This window comes from Polypterus senegalus, chromosome 7, assembly GCF_016835505.1.
Source record: "Polypterus senegalus isolate Bchr_013 chromosome 7, ASM1683550v1, whole genome shotgun sequence".
In the NCBI taxonomy this organism is placed as follows: domain Eukaryota; kingdom Metazoa; phylum Chordata; class Cladistia; order Polypteriformes; family Polypteridae; genus Polypterus; species Polypterus senegalus.
The window spans coordinates 51,328,081-51,342,811 of record NC_053160.1 but is presented as its reverse complement, the minus strand read 5'-3'; the positions used below and the strand labels follow the sequence as shown (position 1 = coordinate 51,342,811).

Sequence of the window (14,731 nt, the reverse complement as noted above, 5' to 3'; positions counted from 1 at the left end):
TAAACTCACATATAAAAAGTGAAAACATGATGGTATTTTCTAATTTTGAGTTTCAGCAGTTTCTTTTCCATAATCTTTTTTAATGTTAGTTTAAATTGTATTGTATTCTCATTCAGAACCTGAAGCCTTCATATTTTACTTTGGTCAGCAAATAGCAATGGCAATCATACAACCAAGTTTGTACAATTCAATGTTTGGTGCATTTGAAAGACATGACTAATAGAATCCTTTTTATATAGCCCTGTACACATTTGTTATGCTTTTCAAACTTGAAGAAGAAGTTCTTTCTTTTTTAACATATACGCTCATTATAAGATTTACAGGGGCCAGTTTCCAAATTTTACATCTCTGGGATATATATATATATATATATATATATATATATATATATATATATATATATACTCACCTAAAGGATTATTAGGAACACCTGTTCAATTTCTCATTAATGCAATTATCTAATCAACCAATCACATGGCAGTTGCTTCAATGCATTTAGGGGTGTGGTCCTGGTCAAGACAATCTCCTGAACTCCAAACTGAATGTCAGAATGGGAAAGAAAGGTGATTTAAGCAATTTTGAGCGTGGCATGGTTGTTGGTTCCAGACGGGCCAGTCTGAGTATTTCACAATCTGCTCAGTTACTGGGATTTTCACGCACAACCATTTCTAGGGTTTACAAAGAATGGTGTGAAAAGGGAAAAACATCCAGTATGCGGCAGTCCTGTGGGCTTAAAATGCCTTGTTGATGCTAGAGGTCAGAGGAGAATGGGCCGACTGATTCAAGCTGATAGAAGACCAACTTTGACTGAAATAACCACTCGTTACAACCGAGGTATGCAGCAAAGCATTTATGAAGCCACAACACGCACAACCTTGAGGCGGATGGGCTTCAACAGCAGAAGACCCCACCGGGTACCACTCATGTTCACTACAAATAGGAAAAAGAGGCTACAATTTGCACGAGCTCACCAAAATTGGACAGTTGAAGACTGGAAAAATGTTGCCTGGTCTGATGAGTCTCGATTTCTGTTGAGACATTCAAATGGTAGAGTCAGAATTTGGCGTAAACAGAATGAGAACATGGATCCATCATGCCTTGTTACCACTGTGCAGGCTGGTAGTGGTGGTGTAATGGTGTGGGGGATGTTTTCTTGGCACACTTTAGGCCCCTTAGTGCCAATTGGGCATCGTTTAAATGCCACGGGCTACCTGAGCATTGTTTCTGACCATGTCCATCCCTTCATGACCACCATGTACCCATCCTCTGATGGCTACTTCCAGCAGGATAATGCACCATGTCACAAAGCTTGAATCATTTCAAATTGTTTTCTTGAACATGACAATGAGTTCACTGTGCTAAAATGGCCCCCACAGTCACCAGATCTCAACCCAATAGAGCATCTTTGGGATGTGGTGGAACCGAGCGTGCCCTGGATGTGCATCCCACAAATCTCCATCAACTGCAAGATGCTATCCTATCAATATGGGCCAACATTTCTAAAGAATGCTTTCAGCACCTTGTTGAATCAATGCCACGTAGAATTAAGGCAGTTCTGAAAGCAAAAGGGGGTCAAACATCGTATTAGTATGGTGTTCCTAATAATCCTTTAGGTGAGTGTGTGTGTGTATATATATATATATATATATATATATATATATATATATATATATATATATATATATTGTGGTTCATGGCCGGCCTTTTATCCCGGCCAGTACCCCAAGGCCACCAGAGGGAGCCATCCCTACGACATGGAGATGCTTCAGATTCCAGCAGGGCATCATGGACTATGGAGTTTTCCTGTTAAGCCCTGCTGGATAACATCTGGACCACCAGGGGTCGATCCAGGGAGAACAAGGGACTGCTATTTGCCCAAAACCCCAGATGTACTTCCAAGTCACATGAACGGAAGGAATGATGTACCCTTAGGGGGTGAAAAAAAAAAGGACTTTTATCTGACCCAGAAATAATAAGGAATTATGGACTGAAGGATGAGAAACACTTCTGGGTCAGGAACTATATAAGAACTTTGTGAACTCCCAGAAGACGAGCTGAGCTTGGTGGAAGGGTGTCAACGCGTCTGGGAGTGGAGAATTGTTTAGTATTATTGTATTGTGATTATTTATGAGTATAGTGGAGGAGAGGGTGCTTTGTGCACTGTGGCGAATTATTAAAGTCATCATTTGGACTTTTATCTTGTGTCTGGAGTCTTGGACAGGGGTTCAAGGGAGCGATACGGCCCTAATCTGTCACTATATATATATATATATAGTTTGTATAAAATGATAATAAACTTGACAGCAGACGCTCTTCTTTGTAAATATTGGCCCAACTTCAAACCCCATATTCCTGTACCTTGTAAACACTTTCTGCAGTATCTTGTAGTTATTTCCTAAAATCAAGTTGGTGTTATACAATCATAATCGCTACAGTTAGTGCTGGTTTACATGTCGGGTTTGCATTATGCAGTTTGTGTTTTACTTTGCAACTTCTTTCTTAGCTCCTTATTTATCTACTGTGGAGTGCTTTTCAATTTTTTTCTGCCTCTAAATTCTACAGTAGTATCATTTTGTCCTATATAGCATGCAGATTACTGCCTCTTAAGCATCTCCATACTTAAATGTTTGTCCTAGTTAATCTTTTTTTATACTTTGTAGCATCTGGTCAAACTTTGCCCTGAAAAACTGAATTTAAACTTTTAAATAGGCACTCTCCTAAACCACAGCACAATGAACTAATTACATCCTAATAGCACCTCATTCTTTCCTGATTATGACAAACTACAAAATGTAGACAGTCATCTCTTCTTATTAGTGTTTTAAAATGCCTGGCCAGGACGTCCCTTCACCACATCTGCCAAGCGGACAAGGGTGGGAAGCCCAGTATCTCCCCTGGACGCTAGACATTCAACCCTTTTTGTTGCTGGTGCTGTTGAAATAGTACTTTTTTTCCTCCATATAAGCAAGAGATGTTAAGCAAAACAAAAAGGGTTACATTATTCATTACTCAGCCTAACTTCACTTATTGAGATCTTTTAACATAAACAAAGGAAAAATCATCATACTTATGTATGTCTTAGCTTGACTATCTTTACAGATGTTTTTGCTAAAACCTTGATCATTTAGAAAGGTTCAAATACAGCATGTATTATGAGTTCTAAATGTAGTAGAAATTCCACTGACCTCATGCTGCTGCTTCAATTTCCATTCTGGCCCGTATAATAACTTTTTAAAAGCCAGTCTAAAATCATTCATCTTAAAATAACATTCTCATAGTTAAATAACTTTCACACTGTGTCAGCTATGTACATATTAAAATGTGGGTAGCACACTAGTGCAGTGGTTATTAGCACGTCTCCTACAGAATTCCAAGAGGTTTTTGTTTATTTTTATAGTCCTTTCTCAGTGATAAGTTAGATATCTTGAGGCCTACTGTCGATTTTCTTTTTTAATTTAACCTGAGGATTTCAGATTAACGGCATTTTAAGTTTTTTATATTGGACCATTTGTTGATCCACTGCTAGTAGGTGTTGTTATGGAAATTGCACATGATGATATCATCAGCCTGACCATATAATCTTTGTCCAAGATTGTGGATATTTCTGAAAACAAATAGCGTTTTGTTTAGATCTCTCAGTTCCTGAAATTTCATAATTTTAGACTTCTTGTGTATTCCATTTCTATAAATAAAAAACAAATATTTGTAACTTTTATAGACCATGAGTTTAATATAGCAGTTAGGATACTGGTGCATGTTTTAGTATTCCAGATTTTGACCCTTGATTGTTTTTGAATTTTTCTATCTTGTAGTCCTTGAATATCAATTAAAATCTTTAATGTTGCTCACATTAATATACTGTATACCCAATACGTTCTGTTTTTAATTTAGTAAAGTTCCACAAAAGTTATCATTTTTTTTCCATAAAACTGTTATACACATTATATTTATTTTATATACACTGATTTTAACGATTTATGTTATACAATAAAGAACACAGCTTTCTATCAGTTGTGCCGCAGGTCATTATAGGGTCATTTTGTCATATGCACAGAGTACAGTGAAATTGTTACTTGATTGCCCTAATCAGCGTGCATGCCTAGGTTTATGTTTTTTTGTGTGGTTATCCATATATTTATATCATTTTATTACTCATATTTTAAAGATACTAAGTTTATAGGAGGTTTTGAGCTCTGTTTAATGAGAATCTATTTTTCTATAAAAACTGAATGGTAATGTGTTCTTTTTTGCTGTTTCTGTTTTGCCAACAGAAAGGTAAACTAGATGAACTGAACTCAATACTGAGCAACCAGCAAACATACAAAACTGAGTTTACTAATGATGACTTGTGGGTGGAGTTTATTGAGCTGGACATTGATGACCCAGATGAAAAGTTAGGACATTCTGACACTCACAGGCTGCTGAGCTTAGAGCACCTAAAATCTGGTAAAAGTCTGAGCATGAAAGATGACGACTCGGGACGTGCCAGCTGTTATGAGCCAGAAATACCTGAAATGGATAGTCTTGCTTTTAATGTAAACCTTATGGAAGGAAATCCTGAAAAGGCATGTGTTCTAAACTCAGAAGGCACTGTTCCTAATCCAGATCTTTCATCACCCAATGCAACTCAACCAAAGGCTGAGCCGGAGAAAGCTAAAATTGAGTCCTCAGGAAGTGAAGAGAATATGCCAGTCAGACCTTACCCCTTAATCCAAACTCAGATGAGCAATCAGAGTTGGGCAAACATGGACTTCTATGCGCAAGTGAGTGACATCACTCCAGCTGGTGGGGTCCTACTCTCCCCTGGCCAGCAATGCAAGTCAGAGAAGACACCTGAAAAGGAGAAACCCGATGAAGCCAAAAAGTACCAGTTTGCCATGACATCTGACAGTGCCTACACCTCTGAGATAGATGCAAAAAAATTAAGTGCCATACCTACCACTAATGAGAATGATCAGAACCCGGAGAAGGATCTGAGCAGTGCAAACTGCATTTCTACAGAAAACCAGTCTGAGGAGAGCCCTTACACAACAAATGAAACGACAGTCATCACCATGCCTCCAGTCTCAGACTACACATCTGTTCATATGGTCGACTCCCAGCACAGCTTGCTTTTAAATCCTACTGCAGTGCAAACTAAGGACATGTCTATGCAAGTAGGTTACCTTACCCCAGACCAGATGAGCAGCATCATGCCATAAATATTTCACAGCTGAATATATTTGATCAGATTAGCTATTATAACATGCTGTAAACCAAATACAAGATGTTCCGACTGAATGGTACTAGTTTCAGTCTTACTAAGACAGGGGAAACAGATGCTAATTTAGCTACTGCTGTTAATCTTATTTAAAAACTGATAAGTGAAAAGTTCAAGTGACTGAAGTGAATTGTCCAACAAAATATGACGTCATGCTTCAGTTTTGTTTTCTTTTTGTTTTTTTGAACCTGCTAGAAGGGCTACAGAGGTATTATATACATTGCCCTAAAGAAAATGACAAGAGGTGGCCTGATGCACACAAGTGTTACTTAAAAACTGGAGTGGATTCATTTCAGTGACCTTCATTATTTTCATTGAAAGACAGTTTAAGCTGCAGAAAGCGTTTTGAACTGTCCTAGGTGAACGCTCGTAAAAGTTATCACGGCACTGCTTGTCTGTGGCTGTAAGTTGGTCTGCTGGTTTTACTCAGTTAAATCTGTTTAAGAAAGAATGACGTTTTGGCTTGGTTTGCTTTTGAATGTTTTCATTTTTTGTTATGAGTACTTCATACCCTACATTATGGGTTGATGTAAACCCCATATATTGGCTACCTTGCCTCCTTGTTAATGGTGATTTTTTTTTTTAACAAAAAAAGAAAAAGCTCTTAGAAAATAAATGGCTAAGATTTATTGAAAATAATATCACAGCTGAACTTTAGATTTGTGTTATTATAATTATGTAATGTGTATAAAAATCCATTATTTTGATATTCATATTCTGTTTAACAAATGTGATATTTCTTTACAGGTCTTTCTGATAAGCTAAGTTATCTCGAAATCCTAAGATTATTATTTTACGGTACGAGAAATAAATATATTTTCATAGTATTTGCAGCTATTAGTTGCAACTCTAGTAAAACAACACTTTAGGTACACTGGTCATTTTTAGTCATTCATACATGGTTGCATTTTTGGGAATTAGTTCTACCTGTGATGGTGGGTGTTTTTTTTTTTTTGAAGATCTGAAAGCTCTTGAAGAGATCTAATATGCTGGTACATTATTTGTTTTTTTGTATAAATACATAATGCTTCAAAACTGCGCTGTTCTGGTTACAACGTTTCACATTCAAGCAGGTATAAAATAACACATGGAAGTAGAGGAGCTGCCTGCTTGATGGACCACAGATAACGTGGATGTTTCTGTCTATCTCACCATCTTTCAGACCGAGTATGTTTTCACCACAGTACGTTTCTAATGTATTTTCTTGGATATTGCCTATAAGCTACACTGTCTTTGGAACTACATGAATGAGTTTCGGTTAGAATTGCTATCTGCAGTTAAATGGCTGTGATTTTTTTTTGTTATCAAAGAGCATCAAGAATGTCTATAAAGTAAATCGAGTTGTAGATTTCTTTATGTATTATGACAACCAGTCGGTTTAAGACCAGTGAGCCTCATCCTAGAAGTTGATATTTGCCCAAGAATCCCCAGTAATATTGCAGTCCTCAGTAAGAGATGTACTTCTGCATATCAAAGCAATGCTTGGAAAAATGCATTGTTGCAAGGAGGATGAAACCCTTTGCCTACAAGAATTTGCCAAAATCTCTCTTCTCCAAATGGGAGGCCTATGCGATGATGTGTTAAATGTTCCAAAATGTCAGGCAAAACTGTTGGGGAAACAAGGAAGCTTTGCCTCTACTGTAAATTATGGCCTGTTTCTAGAAACTGTACCGTATGTTACAGTGAAAAATGGCTGTGCCAAAGCTTTTAGAACTGAATCAGGTTGTTTGTGAAAAAAGTATATTTAAAAATACATATTTTTCAATACTTGACAGATATATCAAAGCAGCTTTTAGCTTGTTGACATATATAGACTCCACGGCATATCTGCCTGTCTCACCCCAGTAAAAAAAGTATTTTTAGGTTAATTTGGTATCTTGTACCAAAAAATTACATATTAAAGATGATTCTCTTTTGTTTGGTTACAATATATAAAAATAAGTTATTTCTAGGTTCTTTGAGCACATGTAACATACTCCCAAATGATAAGATGTGTATTTAATTAGCATGATTGTAAATAAACCTTACATATTTACAGAATCCATCGAAACATTGGCACTAAGCAATTTTTCCCTCAGTTATTGTTTTGTATATTACACTCAGGAGAAATTTAAGATTAGTAAATAGCTTATTGCATCCCTTACCTATCTTGCTGCTTGCGTATTTTGCACTTGTTCCTACTACTTATTTTCATAAACAGCTTTATTAGTGGTAGCCACAGTCTTACAAGTTCAAATCATTTAATTTTTTGCATTAATTGATCTGACATTCATCATTTACCAATTTTAATAAAATGGGTGACTTGCCAATGTGTGCTTGGGGAATTAATGCATTTTTAATAAACAAAAGTGCTCTTCTTTCCAGGTAAGTAGTATGCACATCACATTGAGCAACAGTCAATGAGAAAGAAGCGATCATCATTGTTTTAGAAATCATTTTACATGTAGCTTTTAAACTTTCAGATATCCCAAATAAATAAACTGTCATCCTCATAAAGATAGAAGCAGAAGTAGACCATTAACCACTGAATGTATTACTTTGTAGCGTATTTATTTTTGGAGAGATGCACTTAAATATTTGTTTGGAATCAGGTCATTGGAGAGATTTTTGTATATGTCCCTGATTACATTGTGTATCATTTCCAAAAGAGGAATTCCCGCACAGGAAGCTCCAACCCATATGTATTATATATATCAAAGTTTTGAGTGCGGGATTTATATATTTAGTTAGAAGATACCAAGTTGCATATAGACTACTTTATAAATGCAGAGCTTATCGTTCAATCATCGAATTCTGGTAGATAGGCGTATAAAGCACAGCTCATGTTCAATAAGTGTCATTTTTTACACATTTCCACAATTGTCGAACATGTTTTCACAAATAAAAGCACTTGGGGTCAGCTCCATGGACTTCAGTAAATGTTTTTAAGCTGTTTCACTATTATTGTATTCGTTCAATATTTAAGAAATGATATATCTGAACACTTAACCAACAGTGCATTAAGGATGGGGCCTTTAGTAATCGAAGCCTGTTTTGTAAAATGTGGAGGTGTATGTGATTAAGAACATACCTTCCTTTCTTTGTACTACAGTAGAATCTAATAAAGCTTTTAATATGAGTGCCATAATTTGAATGCTGATTGTAAATTAGAGCTATTTGTAATAAGACATGATGATGTATTTGTTAATTGATATTTACCTCTATATTTTAAATATGCTGTTTTCAGTTGTAAAAGATTGTATTAATCAGCCTTAGGATTGTTTCTCATTATGTGAACTGTGGAGCTTAGAAAGATGTGATAGAAAAAATGTTAGGTGAAATGTTGCTGTTTCATTTCTAGAATCTGTCTGAAATAACAGATAACATAAAGTGATAGTAAGCTAACAGAGATGGAGATGAGGAGGATTCGTCAAAGGCCACCGTTGTTTAGGACAAAGTTATCACAATTGGCATTTCTTGCTTGGTGACTTGTTGCATCAGTAGCACCAACTATGCTTTTTAGAGAAGAAGAAACAACAAATATTTAGAAGAGACTTTTAACTGCTATGTTTGTCGTGTTGCCAGTTGTCACCATGACAGTATTTTTTCAATGAAACTGGCTGTTAAAACATATGTGAAAATTAGTAGTAACGTGATTTCAGATTAGGTTGACTTGTTTGTGTTTGCATAGGCTATTACAATGTAAGATCAAATCACTTACACCTTCTTATGAGTCTGAACAAGTCTACTGGCATGTTATTCTGTGTAATCATTACATGGGCTGCCATAGCATGAGACACTATTTTTATTAGAAGACATGCTTTAGGTGTCAACTACAGCATGCTTAAAAATCTTTAGAAAAATCAGTATTCAAAACCAACAGACAGGCAGTGTTCATTTGAATTGGCCAAAGTAATGCAAGCTTTGTTTATGTTTGTCTTATGAGAAAACAATTAGATGTAGCCTTTAATTAGGAATGCTGAGTCTGGCTCAGATTGTACAGGTAGGGAAAAACAGATGTAGATGTCCGACACTGCTGAGATGTGTTTGTTTTTTTGTGAAGTCATTATAAGTATTTTATGTATAGCTACAGTATATACAATACTATTCTTGCTATAGCTATTATTGTTTAAACTCCTGTTAATCCTGTTTATTTCTAGCCCTAATGCCAATGATAAAGGCAAAAGTCTAGGCCATCAATTTGTGATATTATTCCAAAATATAGCTACAGTGACATTCACCAGCATAAAATCTGACTGTAAAATATGTGTATATAATATAATATTTTTGACTCTTTCTGATGCCCAGATTTTGGTCTTTATCTACAAGAGGGCAGAGGTAATGCTTAACCTTTGGTTTGAGTATTATGTACAGTAAATAAACTATTTCACATTGCCAAGAAGCAAATAGGCTAGTATGCCTGGATGCATTTAGAATTAAGACAAAATATGTCTGCCTTATTAAGGACCTATCTCTTAAAATGCTGCTGTGTCTGAAATATTTTAAATATGCACGTTTAAAAATGTCTTAATTTGAAAATGTTGAGATGCAATACAACTGTTATTTGGCTATGTGCTATATTAAATTTGATGTGCTTGCCTATCAAGTGTTGCAGAATTCTGGCTTTGGAGAATTTTGGTCATATGAATTTCCTCAAAAGTGATGGTAATCGCATTAACTGAAATGGGCTTCTGTGACTCAGTAGCCCCCTGTTCAAATAGCATACAGTACATCTCTGAGATTCTGAGGACAGAAATCTGCAATTGTAATAGATACAGCTTCTTATGATGACTTGCTACAGTATAGTAAAAGGCTTTATCAGTTTATAAATGCAAATCTATGTTAAAAATGGGAATATCTACCTACTTAGTGAAGATAGTGTAACACTTCAAGCATGCACTTGGCAGTTCTTTCTCCTCATATATTTGGCAAAGACTTGCACGGGTGGTAATTCTAAGTCCCAGCTGCTTATATAGCCTTGTGTCCTTTCTCGTGGATTTACAATGGGAGCCTTGTGCAGTTAGCAAGAGTGTTGCTAAATGAGGCCCCTTCTTGGAAGCAACCTTGCAAAGGAAAGAGCTGAAAAGTATGCATTCGAGGAGGTTGTATTTAAAGACTGTCTTTGCATATTAAAATGGAAAAGGGTCTGTGCAGAAGTGTATTTTCCTACTGAACATTTTTTTAATAAAAGACCAACCTTTACAGATGTAAATGGTGAATAGTTCTTTAAGAGCCTTACTGCAATTATACGCAATACATAACTACAATATACTTTAATAGTTTGAGCTGTAATACTTCACTCATTTTCAAACTTTTGGAAGATTTCAGATGACCTTTTCTGTTGTGTTATGTTCAGTATGTGCTATTTCTCTTTTTGCTGCTGCATCTTCTTAGAAAATTACCACTGCTCAATTTAAATACAAATGATTAGTGTTTTATTAAGTCAGTTTGTATGTGCTTTGATTCTGTGATTGCTTCTGGTCATCTATTGTAATATTTGAATACCTCAGAGTAATTAACTGCAAATGGTATTTCAGCAGCCTAAACCGTGTTTTTGTGCTAAGACAGTTCTCATTTCTTCAGTGTTCTACATGTTTAGTTGATTCTGTATTTTCCCAGAGTTCTATAATAAATTTATTTTCCTGGCATTTCAGCTCTATCTTGGCCTTATTTTCCTTTTCAGTTTGGAGTTCTTATATGGATTACTGTATGATTGCACAGCATCACTGTTAATTTACATTAATCTCTTATTTTTTCATACGTCATATTAAATTGTCACACAAGAGAAGAAACAGAAAAAAGGAACAAAGGAAAACTGTCACACATGTTGCAGGCAGCATAACATTCTCCATGGCTTCTCCAGACCCTTTCACGTCTGTCACATGTGCTCAGGGTGAAGCTGCTCTAATCTTTATAAAGCACAGGGTGCCAGTGGTGGACCTGCCAATTCTGCTATTCTATGGCAAATGCCAATTGAGCTCCACGGTGCTGAGCAGTGAGCATAACATCTTTCAGCCCGACTGGTTTGGTGGTGGGTCAGTGATAGTCTGGGGAGGCATATCTATGGAGGGGTGCACAGACCTCTACAGGCTAGACAACGGCACCTTGACCGCCGTTACGTATTGGGATGAAATCCTTGGATCCATTGTTAGACCCTATGCTGGTGCAGAGGGTCCTGGGTTCCTCCTGGCACATGACAATGCCCGGCCTCATGTGGTGAGAGTATGCAGGCAGTTCCTGGAGGATGAAGGAATTGATACCACTGACTGGCCCTCACGCTCGCCTGACCTAAATCCAACAGAACATCTCTGGGACATTATGTTTTGGTCTGTCTGACATCACCAGGTTGCACCTCTGACTGTCCAGGAGCTCAGTGATGCCCTGCTCCAGATCTGGGAGGAGATCCCCCAGGACACCATCCGTCGCCTCATTAGGAGCATACCCAACATTGTCAGGCATGCATACAAGCACGTGGGGGCCATACAAACTACTGAGTACGATTTGGAGTTGCTGCAATGAAATTTCGGCAAAATGGAGTCGCCTGCCGCATCATTTTTTCACTTTGACTTTTGGGTTGTCTTTGAATTCAGCCCTCTGTAGGCTGATAATTTTCATTTCCATCAAACGATGTGCCATCCTTTCATGCCTAACACATTACCCAGTCCATATCAGTAGAGATATCCAGCAGGATTTTTTTCCCATTGAGATCTGATGTGTTTTCAAAGTGTTCCTTTAATTTTTTTGAGCAGTTTATATATCAGCTACATTTGTCATTGTACCCCAGTTCTCTTTTGGACTCAAGTCTGTAAAGACCTCATATTACTTTTTGCCATTTTCGGCCTTCAACATTTCAAGTATACGAGGTGGCTACCCCAAACCTTTTTATCTCTCCTTTTGTTTATTTTAATATCTTTATATATAATATGCTAATGTGGCTGTTTGTTTGTCTGTCCAGGATTTTAAATCACCTGTAGCTTGCAAACCGTTTGACCTATTGACCTGAAATTTGGTACACATATACTACATGACCTCTGTTATCCGCTTTCGGGGTGATGATTGACCTCCAAGGTTATTCCTCTTTTTATTTTTATTTTATTGTAGAATCAACTCTCAGCAATGCGCAGCAGGACGGCCATGTGGGCATGCGTACGGGCGCTATTCTCATCCCTAACACCTTCGCCATTACTTCCCCTACCTCTTCATATCTTAAATCATTCTTGAGGCAGATTGAACACTTAGGTGCCAGCTTAAGTGAAAAATTAAAGTAAATGTACTAAGTAATTGCAACACAAACACTGATTTAATTCAGTTTTAACGCAAAAAGATGCCGACAAAAGAAGAGCAGAAGGGGGCCACTAGGGTATAGAAAAGAGGAGCTGCTCAGGAAAGCAGCAAGCGCATCCAACTTTGAGTAAACGAATGCTAAATTTATAAACAAAGAATATGAAACTATGAATGCTCAAGTCAAGTGTATTCCCGTTACTGGTATATATATATACAAGTATATTCAAGCAACCTTGAACCTTGATATATAATAATTATTTAAACTTCATTCAATCTTAAATGAATTTTCATTTTTTTACTAAATATTTTAATTTTACAAAGACCAAAAGCAAAATTGTATAAACATAGTAGAACAATACAAAGTGTTAGCTGTCTTATGAAAGGAATACACATATGATAAAGCTACATACCAAACCATCTTTATTGTATGAAGAAGTTAGAAAGCTTTATCAAAAAGGAATTCAGAAAAGATATGACAACACAGTGCAGCTATAGGAGATAACATTGTAAATAATAACCAGGACAAGATCAAGTGAATGAACATATATAGAGAGGAAACAGGCTGGGTCTTTAAAGCTTTTGCTACCAGTCACAAAAAAAAAGATAAACTGAATATAAATTTGAGTAAACTATAGTAATTATGACCGGGGTTTCATTGTGAATTTGAACATACAGTACAAGATTCCTGAAACCTCACAGATTAGCCAAAGCAGAGAGTCCAGTGTAGCTTGTCAACAGCAGCCTGCCCAACTTTGGGAGTAAGAAGGACTTTCGTGTGATTTTAAAAAGTGGATGAAATGCCAAAATAATATGGGAATCTAAAAAAAAAAGTGAACTGTTATACTTCATGAGATATGCAAATCAAAAAGTTAGTGATAGTGACAGTATTTAATTGTAAATGTTTTGTGTTGGCATTGACATTTTCCAGGTTATTATTATTGATATTAATAATAATAATAATACCTTTTATTTATATAGCACCTTTCCCATGCCCAAAGCAGGTTCTAATACGTTAAGATAAATGTGGCAAAATAAAGGAAAAGCATTATTTTCTAGCTGATGTGCGTAATAATTTTGATCACCTAACACAATCATCAAAAGGATCATTTATAATAAACTCTCATTTGAAGCACTGAAAACAAAGGGTTATGGTGAAGGGAACATTTTCAGAAGTAGGTGATGTTAAAAGTGCTCTCCTTCAGAGATCACTGCAGAGACCGCTGCTCTATTTAATATTGTCAAACTTGGGTCACAGAGTTGCATAGGAGACTTAGAAAAGGAACCAGGTCTCCAAGGTGCAGCATTTTTATTGCTGAAATGGCAGGTACAGACACAAGACTTTACTCAAAAGTCTTCTTCAGTGGCTTAGAAGCAGCGACTGGGGAAGACGCAGTCTGAGGGAGAGAAGACAGGTGAGTGAATGGTTAGTTTGGTCTGGTCTTGTTCTTTTAAATGTTCTAAACCTTGTGCGAGAAGCATGTTATGTGGTAAGCCTACAGCTGATCCTGCAAAGGGGACGGGTAAGAGTGTGTTTGTTTCTCCTTGCCATACTGTTTAAGAGGGAGTTTCTGAAGGGCAGCTATGTTTCTTTGCCATAGGTTTACTGTTCAACAGAGCAGCCGAACTACTGAACTGTCTATGAGCGATGACCGCCACCGTTATGGGCAGCTAACCGGCTGTGAAACCGGTCACAATATATATAAATGCTCTAGATAAAAAATATACTTGATGAACTGGTTAAATTTGCAGATGATAGCAAACCATTTGGAAGTGCAGGTAATGGAGAATTAGCTAAATTGTTATGTAGTGAGAAGTCCAGCAAAATGACACCTTTTATTGGCTAACTAAAAAGATTACAATATGCAAGCTTTCAATTACATTACATCTTGCCTGAAGGGGCCTGAGTTGCCTCGAAAGCTTGCATATTGTAATCTTTTTTAGTTAGCCAATAAAAGTTGTTATTTTGCTTGACTTCTGACTACATTTTTAATGGCTAACACGGTACAACACCCTAGTACGGGGGTCCTCAATCACGGTCCTGGAGGGCCGCAGTGGCTGCAGGCTTTTGCTCCAACCCAGTTGCTTAATAAGAAGCACTTATTGCTCAAGTAACACTTCTCCTTCACTTTAGTTGCCTTGCTCGTTAAGATTTTGAACCTTGTTGCTTATTTTAGTCTTAAACAGCTGTATTCTTGGTTTTTAATTGCT

At 36.8% G+C, this 14,731-nt stretch overlaps 1 protein-coding gene across 1 annotated transcript in view; it reads left to right on the top strand.

Moving 5' to 3' along the window:
- ghra (growth hormone receptor a) overlaps window positions 1-10,892 on the top strand; it is a 313,453-nt gene extending 302,561 nt beyond the window's left edge. The window contains exon 10 of the mRNA XM_039758616.1: window positions 4,272-10,892. Coding sequence (XP_039614550.1) covers window positions 4,272-5,201 — 930 coding nt within the window. The 3' untranslated portion in view covers window positions 5,202-10,892. The remainder of the gene's footprint in view (window positions 1-4,271) is intronic.
- The last annotated feature ends 3,839 nt before the right edge of the window (window positions 10,893-14,731 follow it).